Here is a 20,168-nt window from a genome sequence, read left to right as displayed (position 1 = left end):
GTCAGCCTACATGCACCCAGAAGCTTTTATTATTATTAGATGTTATTGTTGCAGCAGATAAGATCAAACATCTTGTCTGTAACTTCAGAAATGAATTTGACTGGGCTCAAGTCGGACTTAGTTTTTATTATCTCCATGGAATATACCTCGGGGTTTCCCAGCGGGATGGAATCTTTTCGTACGGGAAAAAAATGTGGCTTTTCAGAGACACAAAAAGCCAATATCACCATATCTAATCCTATTATATAGAATTCTAATGCCAATGCAACTACTGTTCCCTATGTCCACGCTTTTCTTTTTCTTTTTTTTTTTTTCCTCTTGCAAATTTAAGACAAACCATCTAGAGGGAGAATATCTATATTTTATGAATTGGACTAAGGAGGAATTGCCCCGTATGAGATTACATGCAGTAGTGTCAGTATATGCACTACTCGCATTCAGTGTCTTTGTTTCTGTGCTTTACTTTTCAATGTTTCAAACCTACTAGAGTAGGCTCTCTCTCATTTTTTTTATTTTTAATTTTTTTTTAAGAAGAAGACAGTGATTAATTTTATTGATTATCCTCATTTATATTTATAGCAGAAAAAAATCGTGATTACAACTCGACACTCAAAAAATATAAATAGACTAAAAAAACAAAAACTCAAGCGTCAAACCTTAAATCTACTCTCTCTCTCTCTCTCAAACCTTAAACCCTAAATATTGTTCCCTATTTATTTGATTTCCATGACAATGCAGCTAAGCCATTACCAGCTAGCTAGTGTATTGAAACTGATTATACGAATGTATTAGAATGTTTTGATATGATAGTGGAGAATATATATGTATATATATATATATGTTCACTGACTCAAGAGTTAAGATCAATTTCCCCACCAATTCCTTGGATAACTCATTGACATTTATATCCAACTGATGATAATGAGTGGTAGTAATCGTTTATCATTGGATATAAGAATATTAATTAAGCATAATGACGGAAGGTAATTATTCCATGCACCATGCCAATATTTCATGGAAGCTGTATTATGAACCACGCAAGATCATCAATATCTATGCATTGGACCACTTCAAATTTGGTCAATGTGGAGACACGTTTAGTGTTAAGTGGCAAACCACGATCCAAGCAGTAGTGATTGATGATACCCATTAGGCAAGCAACTTTCAACTCTTCCTACCTAATTTGCTGGCCTTTTTTTTAAAAGGATATATGGAGTCAGTAGTAGTACTAGTACTCTATCTAAAAGGAAAATTTTAATAAATCTTTTTTTTGAAATATGTTTTGTATTTAGATTTGTGAAAATAAATTAGTAGAGTCTAGAAATTATTTAAATGTAATTTTTTGGTTTTTTTTTTTAGATATTTTTTACTTTCTACTTAATTAGATTTAAAAGAATGATTGGACAAAAAATTGAAATAAAATATTCTTTTGAGATTGATCAAAGATATTTAGACTGAATTTATATATTATTGTTTTAAAAAAAATTTGAAAAGTTGAGTACTAAACCAAAGAAGGCCTAAAATTTGAACGTTATTCTATCTCTTAAGAAATTTTGAGATATTACCACGGACAATGATCTTAAATTAGAACAGAAAAGTTGTAACGCCCCGTACCCGAGGGTCCGGAGAGTTAACTCATGTCACTAACAAACCTGTCTCTCCCAGCACTTAAAACTCCAAGGACTTCATGTTTAGCACACAATTCATATTTTTCCAAATAGCCATAACAAAACTCCATAAGTTATCATTACAAAACATAAACCAAAAGGGGTCCACAATCTCCCAATAACCTCAAAAATATAACAATACACCTTTAGGTATCAATAGGTCCAAACAACGTAAAGTACTTCAAATGCTCAAGTTAAATCCATCTACTAACAATGGTACTCTAGAGTACCCAATCCTTCCATCCATATCTAGCCAGCTTCAATTCTATTCCTGACCCCCAGCTGGGAAATCAATATCATCTGAAAATATATGAAGATAAGGGGGGTGAGTTATCAACAACTCAGTAAGCAGAGAACATATACTAGCATGTAAACATGAGCCTTTTCAGAAAGTTCAATATGCAGAAACAAAACATTTTATTTTTATATGCAGATCTCAGAAAAAGTGTTATCAGAAAATCAGAGCGACCTTTCAAACATTTCATACTCAAGTCAACAATTCATATTTGAGGATCTATTTCATATTCAAAAACGCTTTGGCATAACATAACTGAACATCTCAATCTTATCATGTCATATCATATACCATGTTTAACCCCCGTGGTAGGGTTGTGCTATCCCCGGTGGCCAAACCAGGCAGTATCATGTAGTGAACTTCCCCTTTTTCAATCTCGGAGCCCCGAGTGTGCACACAGGAAAGAACACGTAAAAAGACCACTTTGTTTCCAAAGTTGGTGCACTCATATCATATCATGGTGGTACCAACCATATCACGTGAACAGTATCATCATATCAGAACCATATTCAGAACAGATAAGTATGCCAAAGTTTTATCATATCCATATCATATCAAAACACGTGCGAAACATATTCATATCCTTTCTATTTGATCAAAAACAGATCCATATCATTTCATATCATATGCATAAAAATTTCAATGATATCATATTCGTTCTTTTGTATATTTTAGAAACATGTCAAATATTGCTTATGTCTACACATTTCATGTCAAACATTTCTTTTCTCTTTCATACGTATCTCATGAGGGAATGCAAAACATATACTGAGGTTGTTTTTCACTTTTCCTTTTTAAAACAACATGCACATTTTTACAAACCAACCTCAGTTCATTTCTTTTTATGCAAATCCAGCATAGGAATCCCGCTTACCTGGACTTCTTAGCTTTTCGAAATATTTCCTCAGAAATGCCGAACTAAGAAAATTTATTCGTCACCTACAAGATAATCACGTAAATTTCCATAAGTCTCCAATTAATCTCTTATTTTGATATTCAAGCCTACCGCTTCTAAAATAGTCCATTTTTAATTCCTCAAACTCAAAATTCTCATTATTCTCAACATACCAGCATCACTTTCTAAACTCATCAATATCCAACTTCGACTAAACATTTTATTTTATTCTATAATTTACAATACAAAGTAACATAACTATAATAAATTCATGCATCTACGCCTAAATAAAACACACTTTACAATCCACGTATCATACTCATGATTTCAAATCCGAATTACATAACCTAACTTAATTAAGCTAACACCCCAACACTACTTTGGAGGCGCACTATAAGAGAACAAAAAATAAAATAAAATAAAATAAAACAAAACGTTATTATTTCCTACTATTAATTTAATATGATTTTACATATACATCCGTATATATATATATATACCTACATATATTTACACCAGAAAATCCGTATATATATATATATGTACATATATAAATATATATATATTTACACCAGAAGAAAACAAATAAATTTTCGTATACATTCATGCATATATATATATATATATGTAAGTACACGAGAAAAAGAAAACTCACTTCACACTGTGCGGCGGAAGCACTTACGGAGGGTGGGGATAAACACGGCGGCATGGAGTGGCTCCTAGCTACGAAGCAAGAGAAGGAAATGAGAGAGAGAGAGACACGGTGAGGGAACGAGGGAGAGAACGGAAGGCAAGGATCACCACTGTGAGTGGTGCGAGCTCACCGTGGGATGAGGCAGCGTGAGGCGAACCTGGGTGGAGGAATGACCTCGCCGGTGGTTTCTGTGGAGGCACGGCACGGAGGAGTTCACGATGGAGGGTGATCACCGCGGCTTGGACAAAGCTCTGTTTTTGACAATAAAAACAGAGTATTTCGGAGCTTCAGCACCGTGAGACCGAGGCGGCGTGTGGCTGGTGTGATGGACTCCGAACGACCTAGAAGCCGGCGTGGTTTCGCTTGGTGTGGCTACGGAACGCGTCTCAGCTAGACGGTGGCAGATCACTAGTTTGAAGCTTACGGGGGAGTGCTGGTAGGTGTGAGCGTGTTACGGGCTGGTTGAGGTTCACGGTGAGTGGTGGAGGCACAAGCAGTTGAGCGGCTGCAAGCATGAAGATAATGTAGTGGTACTGAAACTAGGTCAAAAGGATAACACACAAATAAATATAGTAAGCTATAAGAGGTAAAGAGAAGAAAAACCTAGAGGGAAGAGGCTGAACGGCATGCATGAAATGAGAAAGTGGACGGGATTCTAAGCGACGTCGAAAACGGGAGGTGTTCCACGGGCCTGGGCCTGAAAATGGGCTGGGTCTTACAAAAGTAATCTATATATATTTCATACATGCATGCAAAACTTAAGATTTCAAGAGTTGGGTCATGTTAATGGAAAAAAATGCACAATAGTTCGGAAGTGGAAAAATAGTCATTTGCGACCCGTTATGACGATTTGGGCCTCGATCGGTGTGGTCTGGAGCCCCAACTTGGTTTGGTGAGATTGCTGGTTGTGCGTATGTTCATGACAGTGAATTAAAAATAAATACTGAAAAATATAAAAAGAGATCAAGAAGACACATATTTACGTGGTTCGGCATAAAGCCTACATCCATGAGAGTTTTGGGAGGGAATATCCACTATAATAAGCTTATTTACAGTCCCTCATAATCTCTCGCCCTCACTGTACAATGGATATTGGAGGCTTATTTTCTAGTATAGATATTGTCTCTAGAGCTCATTTTCTTTTCGAGAGGTTGAAGAAACTAAAGAAAAAGTTGAAGAGTCCATTTGGATTCATCTAGCTGTTTCCTTTTATTTGTCTCCTCTTTTCGTGTGCCCCTCGGGAGTGGTGAGAATTGGCTACATTTTCCTTGCGTTTCTAACATCTTCATTTTTTTTTCTACTTTTTTCCTTCTGATCCTCTTATCCCTTCATGATTTTTTTTCTAACATCGATCACTCTTTTCCTTGTCTCTCATTATTCTCTCTTCCTTTATCTTCCAGTGATGGAACAGGAACCTCTCCCCTTGAATTGGGCCTAATAAGTTTATTTTGGACTGAGTATATTTTATCCATTCGAGGTCCATATCAAAAGAGACAATATTTATTGATTGATTGGTACGTAGAAAAACACTTAGAAATAAGTCTATACATGGGAAAAGCATAAAAAGAATCTCCCGGTCATGCAGTACTGAAAAAGAAATGGTAACGTGCAATCTCGAGCAGAAGGAATATATATACAAACAAGCTGCATGGCGATTTGTATTCGTCTGTGGATAAAATCGAGGGGATTCTCATTTTTGGCTATTTTAATGAGTGAGCATGCAGGGCTTTAGATAGATCGGAAAGCAATCAAGTGATCTTCAAGTGGAGTGAAAAAGGGCACTCTCGATCTTTGAAAGCTCTTAGCTAGCTAGCTTTTTCAGATCCCTTTAAACATATGCATGCAGATCTGCATGCATGAACAGAGAGTAAAGCAGCATGCAAAAGTACCAAAACTAAACCACTTCTGTTTGCAGGAGGAATTCTCATGGAATGTGAGATCGTAGGGCATGAAATGGGGCAAGTGTTACAAGCAGGCTATGTATGTACCTCATGAGCTTTACATCGGGGCTCATTTTGGGCTCCTTAATCACAAGTTTGGAGAAGGAAAAAAGAAAACCGGTGCATCTATTGTTGTATGCATTGGTCTAGTTACAATACGTTTAGAGGGTTGCTCTATTGAAAGTCCAAAGCCGGCCTGGCCCTGCAACATAAAAGTTAAGGCTGCAACTGTACGTACTAAGTACTATGACATCTAGGCTCTCGGAAGAACACATATTTTCAAAGGCTCACTCAAAATCATCTGAAAAGAACTTAATTTAAGGAAAAAAAAAATTACATTTTGCGCTGGTGCATGGCAATTTTCACAAGCCAGCAAAACGATGAAATCCTAAAAATCATTTCAAACCATTTCATGATTCTCCGCCTCTCTCTCTCTGATCAGTCTCAGTACTCCCTTTATTTTCTTGTTTCTTCGATGGAAACCTCTTCATGTGAGGAGGCCCACGAACCCGGGCCCTGATCGTTCATCTACTGATCATCTTTAAGTTCATCTCTCTCTCTCTCTCTCTCTCTCTCTCTTTCCCTCCCATTTCATGAGTGATGAGTCTCCCTAATTTATAGCATATGATGGAGAAGTAGTGTTACATTATGGAGCAGGCCGAAAATTTTGCAGGGAGGGTAATTGGAGACTTGGAGTTGCGAATGCAGGAGCAAGAATCCGTACTTACGCCGCATGCTTATCTCACTCTTGGCGCAATAAATGTTTATCATGTTATCGTGTGTGTTTTGTCTATTACTTCAAATAATAAAACAACTCTATACGCTAACTAAATACATTATATAATTATGTAATAGAAATAATCACAACAATAATTATTCTTAGGGCTAGCCACCCCTACCAAGTCTACTTGCCCAATTCACCCATCCTACTAGGGGATGGGTGATTGTTCGCCCTAAGTTAGGATGCATGTGAGTTCCTTGTTAAGATATAAAATGAATAATAAAATTTACATTTTTCGGTCAGCTTAAACTTTTAGGACATGTGGTGATTTTAGATGGAATCAAAGCGAGGTTGTGGGTTCAAGTCCCTCGAGTGTCTCTTGGGAGAGATTAATGGATTATGGGATTCGGAGATCTCCCTTAGGGACTCGCTAGACTTATAAGAGTCTATCGATGCTTGATAGCCCAACCCACCAGTGCACCTTGTGTGCACTGCGAAGCCCCTCATGCCCGCCCGCAGCACATATAGATGTGGGGCTCTGCGCTACCAAAGTGTATAAGGAAATAAAGTTGCGCCTTTGGTAATAGCAATTGCTTTTGGCCTAGTGATAAGTGCTTGATCCTAACAAGTGATATCAGAGCAGAGATCTTGAGTTCGAATGTTGACTCTACACTCTATCTCATTTAATTAAATATTCCACGTGTTAGGTTAACTATTTAGAAGAAGTCTGACTCATACGTGAGGGAGAGTGTTAAGATATAAAATAAATAATGAAATCTACCTCTTCCCATCAGCTTAACCTTTTGGGATAAGTGGTGATTACACATTCCTAAGTAAAAGATACATATGTAGGTGGGATCCTATCAAGATTTCACAAGTTCGCTCGTATATACACTCAAACCCTAACTTTATTCTCTCTCTCATTTTCTCCTCCACCCATCGTCCTGTCTTCTCTCTCTCTTCTATTCTCTTCCTTTAACGTCGACACCTCTGATCACCTGCTATACTTTCTTCTTCTTTTTTCTCTCGATCCTCTTCTCTTCTTCTTTTTCTCCTCCTCTTAGCCTACTTCTTCTTCTCCACCCATGGTCAAGACGTTGTCGTGGGTCATATTTAAGCTACAGTCCACGACGGTATGACCAGTACAGCTTGGCCATGGGTCTCTATGACCTAAGCCACAATCACCGTCCTAGATCTGTTAGTTAAAGACCAATGACTACGAGTTTTATGACTGAAAACTGCGATTGTGGGCTAATGGGATTTATGGGCCACGATGGTGGATCCATATTTCTGTACACAAAATATGACAATTTGTGTACAGATATGAGGTTTCTTATTGGTTTTGTACTATTCTTGATGTATTTACGATTATGTGCAATTTGTTTTTATATGTATGTGTGATTTTGTGGTTTTTGTGAAGAATCTATTATTAGATTAGTTGGTATCAATCTATCAACCGGTAAGCGGATACAAACAATCAGAAATAAGGACAAAAATGAGATGCATACGATGATTAGGCCACTCAAACTAGAATAGGATAGGGGGGGTGGCTATATACCTGCTCTTAAAGGTCGTACATGCAGCACCCTATCTAATTTAGTCTATCTATGCATGCAGTTGACAAAAGCTAAATAAGCAGATTATGGATAATAGGTGATAATGTCGTGTTTCGTACGTTTTTGGGTTAGGTTTCAATAATTCAGGTCTTCAAAACTAGTCCTACGAAAACAAAGAAGAAAGTAGCTGGGAGAAGGCAGTCTTAGGGTCGGGGAGTCTCCGATTCCAAAGTTAGTAGAATATTTTGGTAGTTTGTAAATAATAAGAAAGTTTAGAGACCAGAGAGCATATTTTGTACCTGAAAATTATTATTTATATCGGGAGTCTAGAAGGGACAGATTGTGTCTGCCCCCACGGGACCTACGTCCTTACTACTGTTTCCTTTGTTAGGGTCCTTTGATGCGGCGTGCCTCTGCAACGGCGCCATTAATATGGTGTGTTGTTCAAGTAGTGATGCCATTAATGCGGCATGTTATTTGGGTAGTGATGTCATTAAATGCGGCGTGACTTCCTGATTGCTTCATTCTGCAAGTTTTGTTGGCCATTCGTCGATGTTCCCTTGTCAGAAGATCTAACGTTCTCCATCTTTTCCGTTCTACCATGTACGGGTCCCTATGAGTGCGATGCGGCCAAGTGGCATCAGGTTTGTCCGTCCCATCAGCCATTATTGCTTGTTTTCCCTTGCAGACGAGTTATTTCATGGGCAAGTTTGGGTCCTAGAGACCGGATATCAGGATGAAACTCATTACTCTCGGTTGAGCGCCTAGTACAATTATGAGCAAAGAAAAGTCCCCTTACAATAGGAATCACATATATATAGATAATCATGCTAAACATATAGTACGTACGGTAGAATCAGAGTGCATGATTGATTATCGCATGAATCAATGATGAATCAAATAATGGTTGTTTGGGTTGTCTTTTAATTAGGGCAGCAGAGGCAATAAATTGATCACAATGGCTAACACGTCCAACTTACCGACAATGTTATGTCACCCGACTAGGGATGTCATGATTGTCATCTGCTCATCTACAACTCTCGATTGCTGCGCAGTTCTTTATGAATAGTAATGAGTTGAGTAGTGGAAGAAGTTATGTGGGCCATCTAAACTGAGTTTAAAGTGTGTTTGGATGTTAATATGAGTTATTTTATGAGAAGTTGAAAAAGGTTGTAGGTCACACGTATAAAAATATGTTAAGTTGAAAAATGTTATGAGTTTCATGTATAAGGAGGTTTCGAGTTTATATGAATTTAATAATATGAGAGTTGGGTGTTTGGATGTTAGGCTCAGCTTAAAATTAGACTGAGTTCAATTAAATCTTGCAACCAAACGCAGCCTTAACTTCTTGAATTAGGATCGACCTTAAATTACTTTTGTACCTTTAATTATTTCTATATAATATGTTTGATCATTAAGGAAAAAATTCAAGGCAAACTTGCTGGTTGGAAAGAAAAACTTTTTTCTCAGGCAGGTAGAACAACTTTGATAAGATCTGTAGCTAATTTCATCCCTGCTTACATGATGTCCAGTATTCTTATCCCTAAGAGTATTGCAACATTTATTGACAAGTCTTTTATGAGATTTTGATGGGGTTTTGATCCCAAAAAGACTCATAATTTCACTCCAAAATCTTGGAGTTCCATTTTCAAACCAAAATCCATGGGTGGACTTGGTATCAGACTTACCTCTAATTTTAACAAAGCTCTCTTAAGTAAGCTAGGATGGTCTCTTCTCAGCAATGACTCTTTCCTCTTGAAAAATGACATCTCTCAAAAATATCTAAAAACAACTTCTTGGCTAGAAGTTTCTATTAAGCAAAGTGACTCTAAGTTTTGGAAAAATTTGGGTAAGCAAAGAGAGTATCTTGCTACCAGTTTCTGTCATCAAATCAATAATGGAGCAATCACCCATGTCTGGAAAGACCCCTGGATTCCCACCCTTTTACCGGCTCTTCCAATCCCTGCCTCTAATGATGTTTTCAAAGATCTTGGTTTAACAGTCTCTGAATTAATTTTAGAAGAACCTAGGAGGTGAAACATCATTTTGCTTCAGGCTCTTTTCACTGGACAAACAATAAGAGAAATTTCCAAAATCCCTCTTATTCAATTCAATTATCATAATCTGAGAGATGATATTTAATGGCTTCACCACTCAAGTGGAAATTTCTCTGTAAAATCGGCCTATGCTTCTATTATCTCTTCATCTCACAATTCTGAAATAGGCCATACTCCTCACACATGGAAAAAGCTTTGGTCCCTTAGAATTCAAGACCGTCTTAAACTATTTTTCTGGAAAGTTCTGAACAATGTGTTGCCTACCAGATCTCGTCTAAAGCAGTGTTTGCCTCTTGACAATGATCATGTTCTCTGTCCTATATGTCAGTCAATGGAAGAAACTACCTCCCAATTATTTCTAGAGTGTCCCTATTCTAGAATTCTTTGGAGACAGTCTCTCTGCCTTTAAACATTGGTGTTGTAGGACAAGATATCACAAATTGGATTATGTCCATTTTAGATCATGCTGCTCATCTCAATATCCACTCTCAGGACATTAATCATTTCCAATTGTTTGCTATTATAGCCATGGACTGCTTGTAGTTTTTTAGAAATCAAATCACTCATGGTTCCCAACCTTCCACAATTGACCAATTTGTTGCTAATACACTGAAGATTTATTAGGATCATAGGAATTCTTGGGTCTGTGCGTTAAATCAGGAAAACCAAACTTGGGAACCTCCAGACATAGGTCAGATCTCGGTTTCTTTTGATGTGGCAGTTAGAACTTCTGGTAGTGTAGTCGCTGCAGTAGGTAGGGACCATTTAGGTAAGATAGTGGGCTCTATTACAGAATTTTCCTTTATTTGTAATCCTAATTTTGGGGAAGCTTTAGCAATTTTCATTTGCATCAAAATGGCAGTAGAAAAAAAAATGGAAAAACATCAAAATTGAAGGAGATTCCCAAGTGGTGATCTCAGCTTTACAAAATACTCAAAATATCTCAGATTGGTCCATTGAAGGAAGAACAAGAGATTCTCGTATTTTGCTCAACAGCTTTAAAAGGTGGAAAGCTGTTAAAATACACCGGGCTCAGAATTTATGCACGCACACTTTGACACAATGGACATCTTCAAATAATTTATTTAGAGATATACCCCTCATCAAGCTTTCAGATTGTATGTTGAATTTTTACAGGGAAAATGATCCACCAGTTTTCTCTTTATAGCTGTCCCTAGTACTTTGTAATAATAGTTTGCTTTTTATTTCTCTTGTGCTACACTTGTTTTCTTATTAATGAAAGGTTTCATCGTTCAGAGAAAAAAAAAATCAGAAAATTGCTCTTCAAAACTGTACGTCCTGCAATGACATTAATGGGATATGTTGTTCGATCATAATATTTGTTTTTTTTCATAATATTAATTCTCATCTACCGGGTTCTCGTGTGCTCATCCAGAGGCCCTCTTAACCCTTAGAAAGTGTCCCGTGACAATATTAATTAACAGTACTGGAATACGTATATTTTGTAACATTTTACCGTCTTTTTCACTTAACTTTTGGTGAAAAGTGAAAGCATTAATTCTCACACACACACACACATATACTGACTTTTTGGATATAGTAGCAATCAACACACTCAAAACTGGCCTTCATGTATAATTTCCACGACCATGAATCTCTGTCGACGGTCGATCGATCTTTTAGGTACAAAAGTATATTTATATAGGAAGATCAAAAGACTAGCTATCGTGCTTTCCGTCTACAGTAGTATATACTACTTCTCCTTCTCTGCCCAGTAAACCATGCAGTATGTGAATCTCTATCAGTACTATCTCTTTTGGTTCGGATAAAGAGATGAGATAAGAGGAAGTAACTCAAGTAAGTCATATGCATGTGGATAGAAGAGAAACGAAACTAGCTGCATGCAGAACTAGCTCGGGAATCGTGCAATCTTTGTGTTTGTGTTGGTACGCTATCCTATGCGCTCAGTATTGTTTGCCTCCGCTAGCTAGCTGCTATATACATACCAACAAGCAAGCCAGCTTCGACTTTCCCGGTTAATTCCTTTAGTACCCAAACAAAGGCAACTTTTTATTTTTCTTTTTTTAAATATTAATGATGCTGTTAATTGATTAGGTTTTGAGGTGCTTGTGCTTGAGCTTAATTCCTGGACAGCAGGAAGTGCATGCAGGTTTTGCTTATCCAAACAAGCCAATTAATTACTAGCTAGTGCTAGTTGGGTGGGGATTTATGTCCTGTAATTATCTACTCAGCTTCCACCACCACCAGTGCAAGGAAGATCCCTTACTCGTTCGAACCCTTTTTTCTTTCTTTAAAAGAATTTATCGAATCCGAGGGAGAAAATTCATAAAATTAAAAACTTAATGAACAAAAAGATAAATTTTTAAAAATATTTTAAGGAGGTGCATATATGGTAAATAACTAGCTAGAGCATATATATATAAATTACTTAAATTTACACAATTTAATGAAAACAAACAAGTTAAAAAGCTAAAAAAATGAAGGGTCATGGTTGGCCACTAATAATTTTTTCTACTATATTTTTATTTATATTTTTATACGGAATAAATTAATTTATACATAGTTATTTTTTTAATGTAATAATAATTTTGATTGATGGAAGTTCAATTATATTCCGTGCATAAGATTCACGCACCGCCAAGCAACGGTGCGCGTTCTGTAGCCAGGCACAATAGAATAGGATCAGCGGCCTTAGATCTTGCATATCCAACCCATTTCTTCTCACCAACAGTGGCGTGTGATTCCCATATGCCTTGCCATTGAAGACTATCTCCCGATCTATCAAAACATCTACTGGTTACTATTTTCTTACGTTTCTATTTTTGCGAATAAAAGATCATGAGAAAGAGGAAGTGAGAATTGCTTTCAAACAAACTAGATCAGCAAAGTGTTAAACAACACAATCCAATGCAGCTTTTGGTCATAGTATTGCAATCCGATCTTTGAACTGTAGAAAAACCATTTCAGATAGCTTCTTTTTATAAAAAATGGGTGGGAGCCAAGTCACTACCTCTACATCAGTTTTTGTTTTTTTTTTTCATTTTATGTTGTATTAGTGGAGTTAAAATGATTATTGAAACCAACTTTTTTACTCCTGTATCTTGTAACATTACACTTGTTTGAAAAAAAAATATAGGCTTTGCATATATAGCCTCGGTTGTATAGAAAAAATCTTCTTCTTATTTATTTATTAATTGCCTTTCTGGGCCCCACATTTTGTCACCACCAAAACCCAAAACCGATATCCCTCTCCCCCGCGATATCTATGGCAATTGGCAAAGACCCCATGAAAGGGTATGAACAGTAAAGCCTGTGACTGTACTGTCCCTTGTCTGCATATCTGCCCTTCTGCAATCACTGATTTCACTTGACCACTTTGCGACTTCTTCTCTCTCTTTCTGATTTAATTATTAGAAAAAAGTGGGACCAAAAAGGGTCTTTACATATATAATTAATCGAACTGCCACTTCGTACACACAATACATGCAAAGAACCATAGCTTTCATTGTACTGTTTGTCTTCATCCTCTCCCTCTTTCTCTCTAACTCAACGTATAAATTAAACATTCACTAATCGGCCTCTCCCTCGATCATACCCAAACCCTAAACTGAACTGCATGGATTACCAAAACAAAACAGACAATACAATCAATGTGGCGGTCTCAACATGAAAGGAGCTGCTTTTTGTCCCTATCTAAGATTTTGGACCATAGTAGCTATAGCTCTTTGGTACAATTATATATGGTAAAAAGATAAAGAAAATCTCGCACAAGAAAAGCACAAAGACGCTATAAGATTAATCTAAACGCATATAAAATCGAAAGACATAACCTCGTTGCGTTTGGATGCTGAGATAATTTTAAATAATCTAAATTAATCTATGAATAATAGTATTTTATAAATTCTATTTATATGTATTTAAATATAAATATGTTGAGATTTTTGTTTGAATGTATATATGAAATAGGTTGGAATGGGTTTAATTTTTTATAAAAAAATTTAAAAAGTAATAGGTGTTATTAATAATTGGTTTAAGATGGATTGAGGTATATATGCTACGTACACAGCCAAAGAAAATGTGAAAAGCTTACTTATTATATCATGCACAAGATAGATCAAAAGCTAGCTGAAGTGCTAGCTAATAATTAACGATATAGAACTCCCTTAATTAATTAAGTTGGAATCAACAGATATTGCTCATTAATTTACTTCGAAAGATAAGCTTAAATATATAAGAACTTATGATCCATACTAATTGCTTAACATAATTTGTAATGTTGACACTTGAAAAAAAAAAAAAAAAAAAAGCAATCACGATACCATTAATGACACTTGTCTAGCTGGACAGAAACATCTTCCTATTGAACCCCAAACATAACCATATGTACCCCAATATGCACAGCAGTTGTTTATAATTTATTGACTTTTCCGTCCTCCACCAAAGGCCATAATCAATCCCTGGCCTCTCTCTCTCTCTTTCACATATCAGCATCAACATCATCATGCAAACTCCCTCCTTCACGGCCTGCACATCCTTTAGTACTACTGAGAGTGCAAGTTTGGAAGCTGATGAAAATTGCATTTTTCTTTCTCTTGGACCAGCTCCTGACGTACACATCCGGAAGAATCCAATCTATATTCCCTCGGCCTCTAACCACACTGTGCGTCACCAAACTACATCTTCTAGTCCTCATGATCAGGGTGATGTATCAGTAGCCCTTCACGTTGGTCCTCCATCTGGATCCAGTTCTAGCAACCCTAATGACATCGCTGCACCTGCTGTAGGCCAATACTGGATTCCTTCTCCCGCACAGATCCTTGCTGGCCCAGCACAGTTCTCATGCACTGTCTGCAACAAAACATTCAACAGATACAACAACATGCAGGTTAGAAAGATATAAACAATAGATTTATGGTTACTGTACGCGTTATAATTTCTTGTTAAATATCGCATATGCTTATATATATATATATATATATATATATATATGTTTTCAGTTTTCACTGTCGACGTGGATTATATATGCATTACGTCCATCTTATTGCGTTCCCTAATTGGTTGTGTCAAATTATCTTTTTTCCTTTATTTTTTGTGTGTGTGTATATGAGATTTAGATGCATATGTGGGGGCATGGATCACAATACCGGAAGGGCCCAGAATCTTTGAGAGGGTCGAAACCGTCTTCTTCCATACTGAGACTGCCATGCTATTGTTGTGCTGAGGGTTGCAAGAACAATATAAAGCAACCAAGGTCAAAGCCATTGAAAGATTTCCGGACCCTGCAGACTCATTACAAGCGAATGCACGGAGCCAAACCATACGGGTGCAGAAAATGTGGAAAAGCATTCGCTATCCGAGGGGATTGGAAGACCCACGAGAAGAATTGTGGGAAGCTCTGGTTTTGTATTTGTAGTTCTAACTTCAAACACAAGAGGTCCCTTAAGGACCATGTTAGGGCATTTGGAGAAGGTCACGCTCCGCACTCTATGGATCAGCTGTGTGAGGGTGAAGAAGAAGAAGAAGCTAAGGATGACGAAGACATTGAAAATGGAGGTCATGGGTCTGTTTTCTTTTGGTAATACACTTGGAGTTTAATCTTTAGGTAAGATTAAGGTCTAGTAATTAGTGCCTCTATTTTCCGTTGTGTGAGAGATTGAAATAGAATGAAGACGAACGGCGTAATGAAACCCAAGGTTCTTTGCATTAATCAGTGTGTGTTGTGTGTATGAGAGAGAGGGAGACAGAGAGATAGCGAAAGAAAGTCTTTGGTATTGAGATTCTGAAGGCGCAGTGACTCTGAGCTTCGTACGTCTACCACTACTAACACTTTCATCAGCCCTACCTAACGTCAGAGAGGGTAACGAAGGACCGTAGAAAGATTACTGTTTTTGGGTGGTTCTTTTTTTTCTGTTTGCAAGATACTATTTACTATTTTTGGTTTCACATGGGTTGCTTCTTTTTTTTTTTTTTGACCAACTACAAATAGATCATCATCTACTACGTACCAAGACGCCCGACGTTTCTAATTCAAATCCACCTTGGACCTAATTAGATCTTGGTTCAGCACTGCATTTGCTGAGCCTCACGGATTTCTCTTCATCAAATTAAATTTGCGCGCCACTTATTATACGTATATATATACTCGTCATCCAAATTATACGAATGGGGTATTATTAATAACCCTTGCATGGGTAATTACATATATAGAAAGCTGCAGTTGCATGTGTACTTATGATATGTGTGTGTGTGTGTGTGTGTGTTCTCTATACATGTATCATGTATATATGTGTGCGTGGGGCGTGTATCTTCTTCAATCTTCACTGTATATAAGTTGCTCGATCGGCATATATAGTCTTGATATCATTGCAATCATGATATCATTATAAGAGCATTCCCATTTATTTATCTATATTTCAATCTGCAATGATTATATCCATATTATATACTTCTCTATTCATCAAAGAAAAAGAGAAATAAACAGATGGATAGAGATAAACATGAAGAAAGAAAGAGAAACTGAGAGAAATAACAAACAATGAGAGAGAAACGTACGACCTAACAAATGCATTGATGAATAGCATTAATGCACTATCAAGACAACCTTTGACAACTTATATCACAATAAGGACTCCGGCAACACGAACTCCTACTAGCACCTCACCTACACAACAACCCAATAACTCCAAGTCTGCAAGATCATAAAATCTGTCATACTTGAGATACTATTTATTATATTTTAAATTTCAAATGTATTTATCATACTTTAAATTTCAAATGTTCAAGTGTACTACTTATCTCTCAGTGTCATAATCAATTGTAACAAACTCTTATCATTATAAATAGAAGTGCACCTCCACCAAATCAGGAATGGTGAGACTTTTTCAAATCAATTTAAACTCTATATAATGTTAGAGCCAGGTTTCTCTAATGCAACTCGTCCTCACTATGTCTGTAAATTGGAAAGAGCTATATATGGCTTACAGCAAGCTCCATGGACATGGTATTCATGCCTCAGCTCCCAACTCATTGCCCTTGGTTTTACGTGCTACAAATATGATCCCTCCCTATTTGTTTCAAGTTCTTCTCCTCCAGCGGTTCAGTCCATCATCACCAACCTTCAATCTGAATTTGCAATCAAAGACCTTAATGACATGCACTACTTTCTTGGTGTTGAGGCGAGTCCCGTGCATGATCCTTTTTGTCTCAGCATCAATATATCCATAATCTTCTAGACCATACAAGCATGCTAATGGTCAAACCAGTATCAATACCAATATCTACATCTTCCAAGATCACGGCAAAAGATGGTCATTCTCTCTCGGATGCAACTCTTTATCGCAGCACAATTAGCTCTCTTCAATATCTTGCTTTAATACATCCAAATGTATCATTTGCAGTCAATAAAGTTTGTCAATACATGCAAAGCCCTCGTGCTGATCATTGGACAACTATTAAACGCATCCTCAAGTAACTCAAACAAACCATCTCATTTGGCTTACTGATCAGGAGCAGCTCAACAACCACACTCACTGCATTTTCGAATGCAAACTATGCCAGTTGTCCTGATGATCGCAAATGCACCAGTGGTTATTGTGTTTACGTTGGCAACAACATTATCTCATGGAGTTCTCGAAAGCAACTCACTGTCTCTCGATCAAGCACTGAAGCAGAGTATAAAGCCCTGGCAAACACAACAATCGAGCTCACCTAGTTGTAGCATCTCATGTCTGAATTAGGTCTCTCTTTGGCAACACCTCCAACCTTGTGACAACATTGGTGCAACTTATCTCACGACCAACCCCGCCTTTCATGCACGGACAAAACACATTGAGCTTGACTACAATTTTGTACGCGACAAGGTTGCTTATAAACAAATACATGTTCGTTTCCTCTCCAATCGTGATCAACACGCAAATACCCTTACCAAGCCACTTTCTTCTGCTCGATTTTTCCTTCTTTGTCACAATGTCAACATCTGTCCCTTACTGTTGGAATTGCGAGGGCGTAACAAGACAACCATTGAAAACTCAAATCACAAGAATGACTCCAACAACACACAAACTCATACCAGCACCTCATCTACACAACAATACGATAACTCCAAGTCTGCAAGATAAAATATGTTATACTTAAGATACTATTTTTTATATTTTAAATTTCAAATGTATTTGTTATATATACTTTAAATCTCAGATGTTCAAGTGTATTTATCTTGTAATTATCAATTGTAACAAACTCCTATCATTATAAATAGAAGTCCACATCCACCAAATTAGGGAATGGTGAGACTTATTCAAATTTGTTCAAACTCTATATGCACATATGTGATGGTACTGTAGCAAAAATATATTTTACATTTCCTTTACATATAATCAAATGGTGAAGGCTTTTGGAAAATTTATTATATATTTGTCAATTATAAATGCAAATTAAATAACCCATTGGAGCTAATCTAAGACGGATGAAGAAAACAACTTTGTCCTTTCTAGTTAGAAAGACATGACTTGTCATGAAGGCTGATTCAAGTTTCAACCGATACCAATCTGATCATATTCATGTGTGTGTGTACACATATATTTTCAATTGCACACAACTTGGATTACAAGCTGCCTAAAGGAAGGTCTTTCTTCTACGAGACCAAGTATGTTGTGTATTGCATAAGTGGTTTTACCAATAGCATCAACAATAATTGAGGGGGACAGATTTATAATATTCCATCAACGATACTTCATTTGTACATCAGGACTACACAATACTGCAGGAAAGAATTGATTAATCCAATTGAATTAATTTGTTCCAACCAATAATTTGATTGAGTAATACCTAAGGTATTAATGGAATGACAAAGGCGTGCAGGGCCGGCAACTAAAGGTACACATTTTAAGGTGCCATAAGGGATTGAATAACGTTAATTAGCTCAATGAGGCTAATTTGGGACCAAGTTATATAGAAACACAGTTGTGAAAGCCTATTCAATTGATACCAACCTAAATATTGTATTCATTGTATAGCCTGAGAAGGTGAGTGGAGCCCCAATGAAAAGAGTTGACATTGATGAAGATGATCACATATATATAAGGCTTCTCCATCATGAGATCGATCGAGCATGATAATAGCTACGCACACACAGTATTGTTTGCATGCCAAGTTGCATATGCCATTCTTTACACACATGCACTCACATGATTAGTAAATGCACGCACTCCAGCTCGGAATGGGCATGGGGTAATCAGGAAATCGAATGATTTTCGTTCACAACAATCTTGAAACAGTAACTGATCTGGTATTATATTTATATTGAAGATTGTGATATTAAATGTGTGAATTTAATGAATGTGTGTTATTATTTATTTTCATGAACCGCTACCACAAAGATATACATTGCTTCAGTGGTAAGGGTGTGTTGTTTCAAATGGAAGGGAATGAGTTCAAAACTCCATAGCTACACTTAGATGATTTAATTTTAACAAGGCATGGGATAGCCCAAGGGGTGCATGTGGGCCAAGCCCAAGGCCCATCCAAAGAGGCACACTGCTTGGGCTAAAGAGACATGATGCTTGGGCCGAATAAGTGCAACCCTTGGGTCGGGTCGAACAAGTGCATGGGCCGAATATATGCAATGCTTGGACCGAGTCAAACAAGTGCAATACTTCAAAATAAATAGTAACTACCACATGAATGGTCATCTGATTAAACTGATATGATCTTAACTGCACTTGAATTTAAGATTGTTTACATGCGACGTTAGATTACATGACATTTCTTGGCACAGATTGAATTGGCTATTTGTGATCTACTCATCTCTTGCACTACCTCCTGAATTTCACTTCATAGCTCGACACCTATACGAAGTACGAATCGTCACAAACGTGTCGTAACATTCTACGTAATTAACTACATATTAGAAAATTAATCTAATAAAATATTCAGTTATATACTATTATTAATAAATACTGATATCATACAATTATTTAAATACTAATATCACCTTTAATCTTTGAAATATACTAAGTAGCTTAATTTAGGCTTAATACTAATCTGTTAGATAAGTTGCTAAACTCAATTTATAAAACAAGTCTAGCCATAATTTATTACTTGGTAATATATATTAAATCCCTTAAATATTTTCTGGTAAAAACAAGTATATGACTAATATATTTATTCAATTAAAAACTAAATCCATGTGAAGTATGAACTAGTAGTTTTTTTAAAAAGTCCTGCTACAGGCAGGCACAAGGCCATGCCTGCGCGCGGACACCATTGACGTGGCAAAATGCCATGTCGGCAATCTTATTTAAATATAAAAAAAAAAAAAAAAAAGAAGAAGAAGAAGAAGAAGAAGAAGAAGAAGAAGAAAAGGG

At 36.8% G+C, this 20,168-nt stretch overlaps 1 protein-coding gene across 1 annotated transcript; it reads left to right on the top strand.

Annotated features, from left to right (window-relative positions):
* Positions 1 to 14,308: 14,308 nt before the first annotated feature.
* LOC108993266 (zinc finger protein WIP6-like) lies at positions 14,309 to 17,518 on the top strand. The gene is made up of 3 exons (XM_018968123.2): positions 14,309 to 14,692; positions 14,922 to 15,382; positions 17,314 to 17,518. The coding sequence occupies exons 1-3, from the start codon at positions 14,309 to 14,311 to the stop codon at positions 17,516 to 17,518; spliced, it is 1,050 nt and encodes a 349-aa protein (XP_018823668.2).
* Positions 17,519 to 20,168: the final 2,650 nt, after the last annotated feature.

This window comes from Juglans regia, chromosome 6 (genome assembly GCF_001411555.2).
Source record: "Juglans regia cultivar Chandler chromosome 6, Walnut 2.0, whole genome shotgun sequence".
Classification (NCBI taxonomy): domain Eukaryota; kingdom Viridiplantae; phylum Streptophyta; class Magnoliopsida; order Fagales; family Juglandaceae; genus Juglans; species Juglans regia.
The sequence above is the reverse complement of the archived record's forward strand: the minus strand, read 5'-3'. Positions and strand labels throughout refer to the sequence as shown.

What these genes read in the sequence shown, in the direction of transcription:
- LOC108993266 (XM_018968123.2), top strand. Translation starts at nt 14,309, where the DNA reads ATGCAAACTCCCTCCTTCACGGCCTGCACATCCTTTAGTACTACTGAG. An exon ending in ACAGATACAACAACATGCAG is followed by an intron (nt 14,693 to 14,921) that starts GTTAGAAAGATA and finishes TATGAGATTTAG; the next exon opens with ATGCATATGTGGGGGCATGG. An exon ending in CATGGGTCTGTTTTCTTTTG is followed by an intron (nt 15,383 to 17,313) that starts GTAATACACTTG and finishes CTTACTGATCAG; the next exon opens with GAGCAGCTCAACAACCACAC.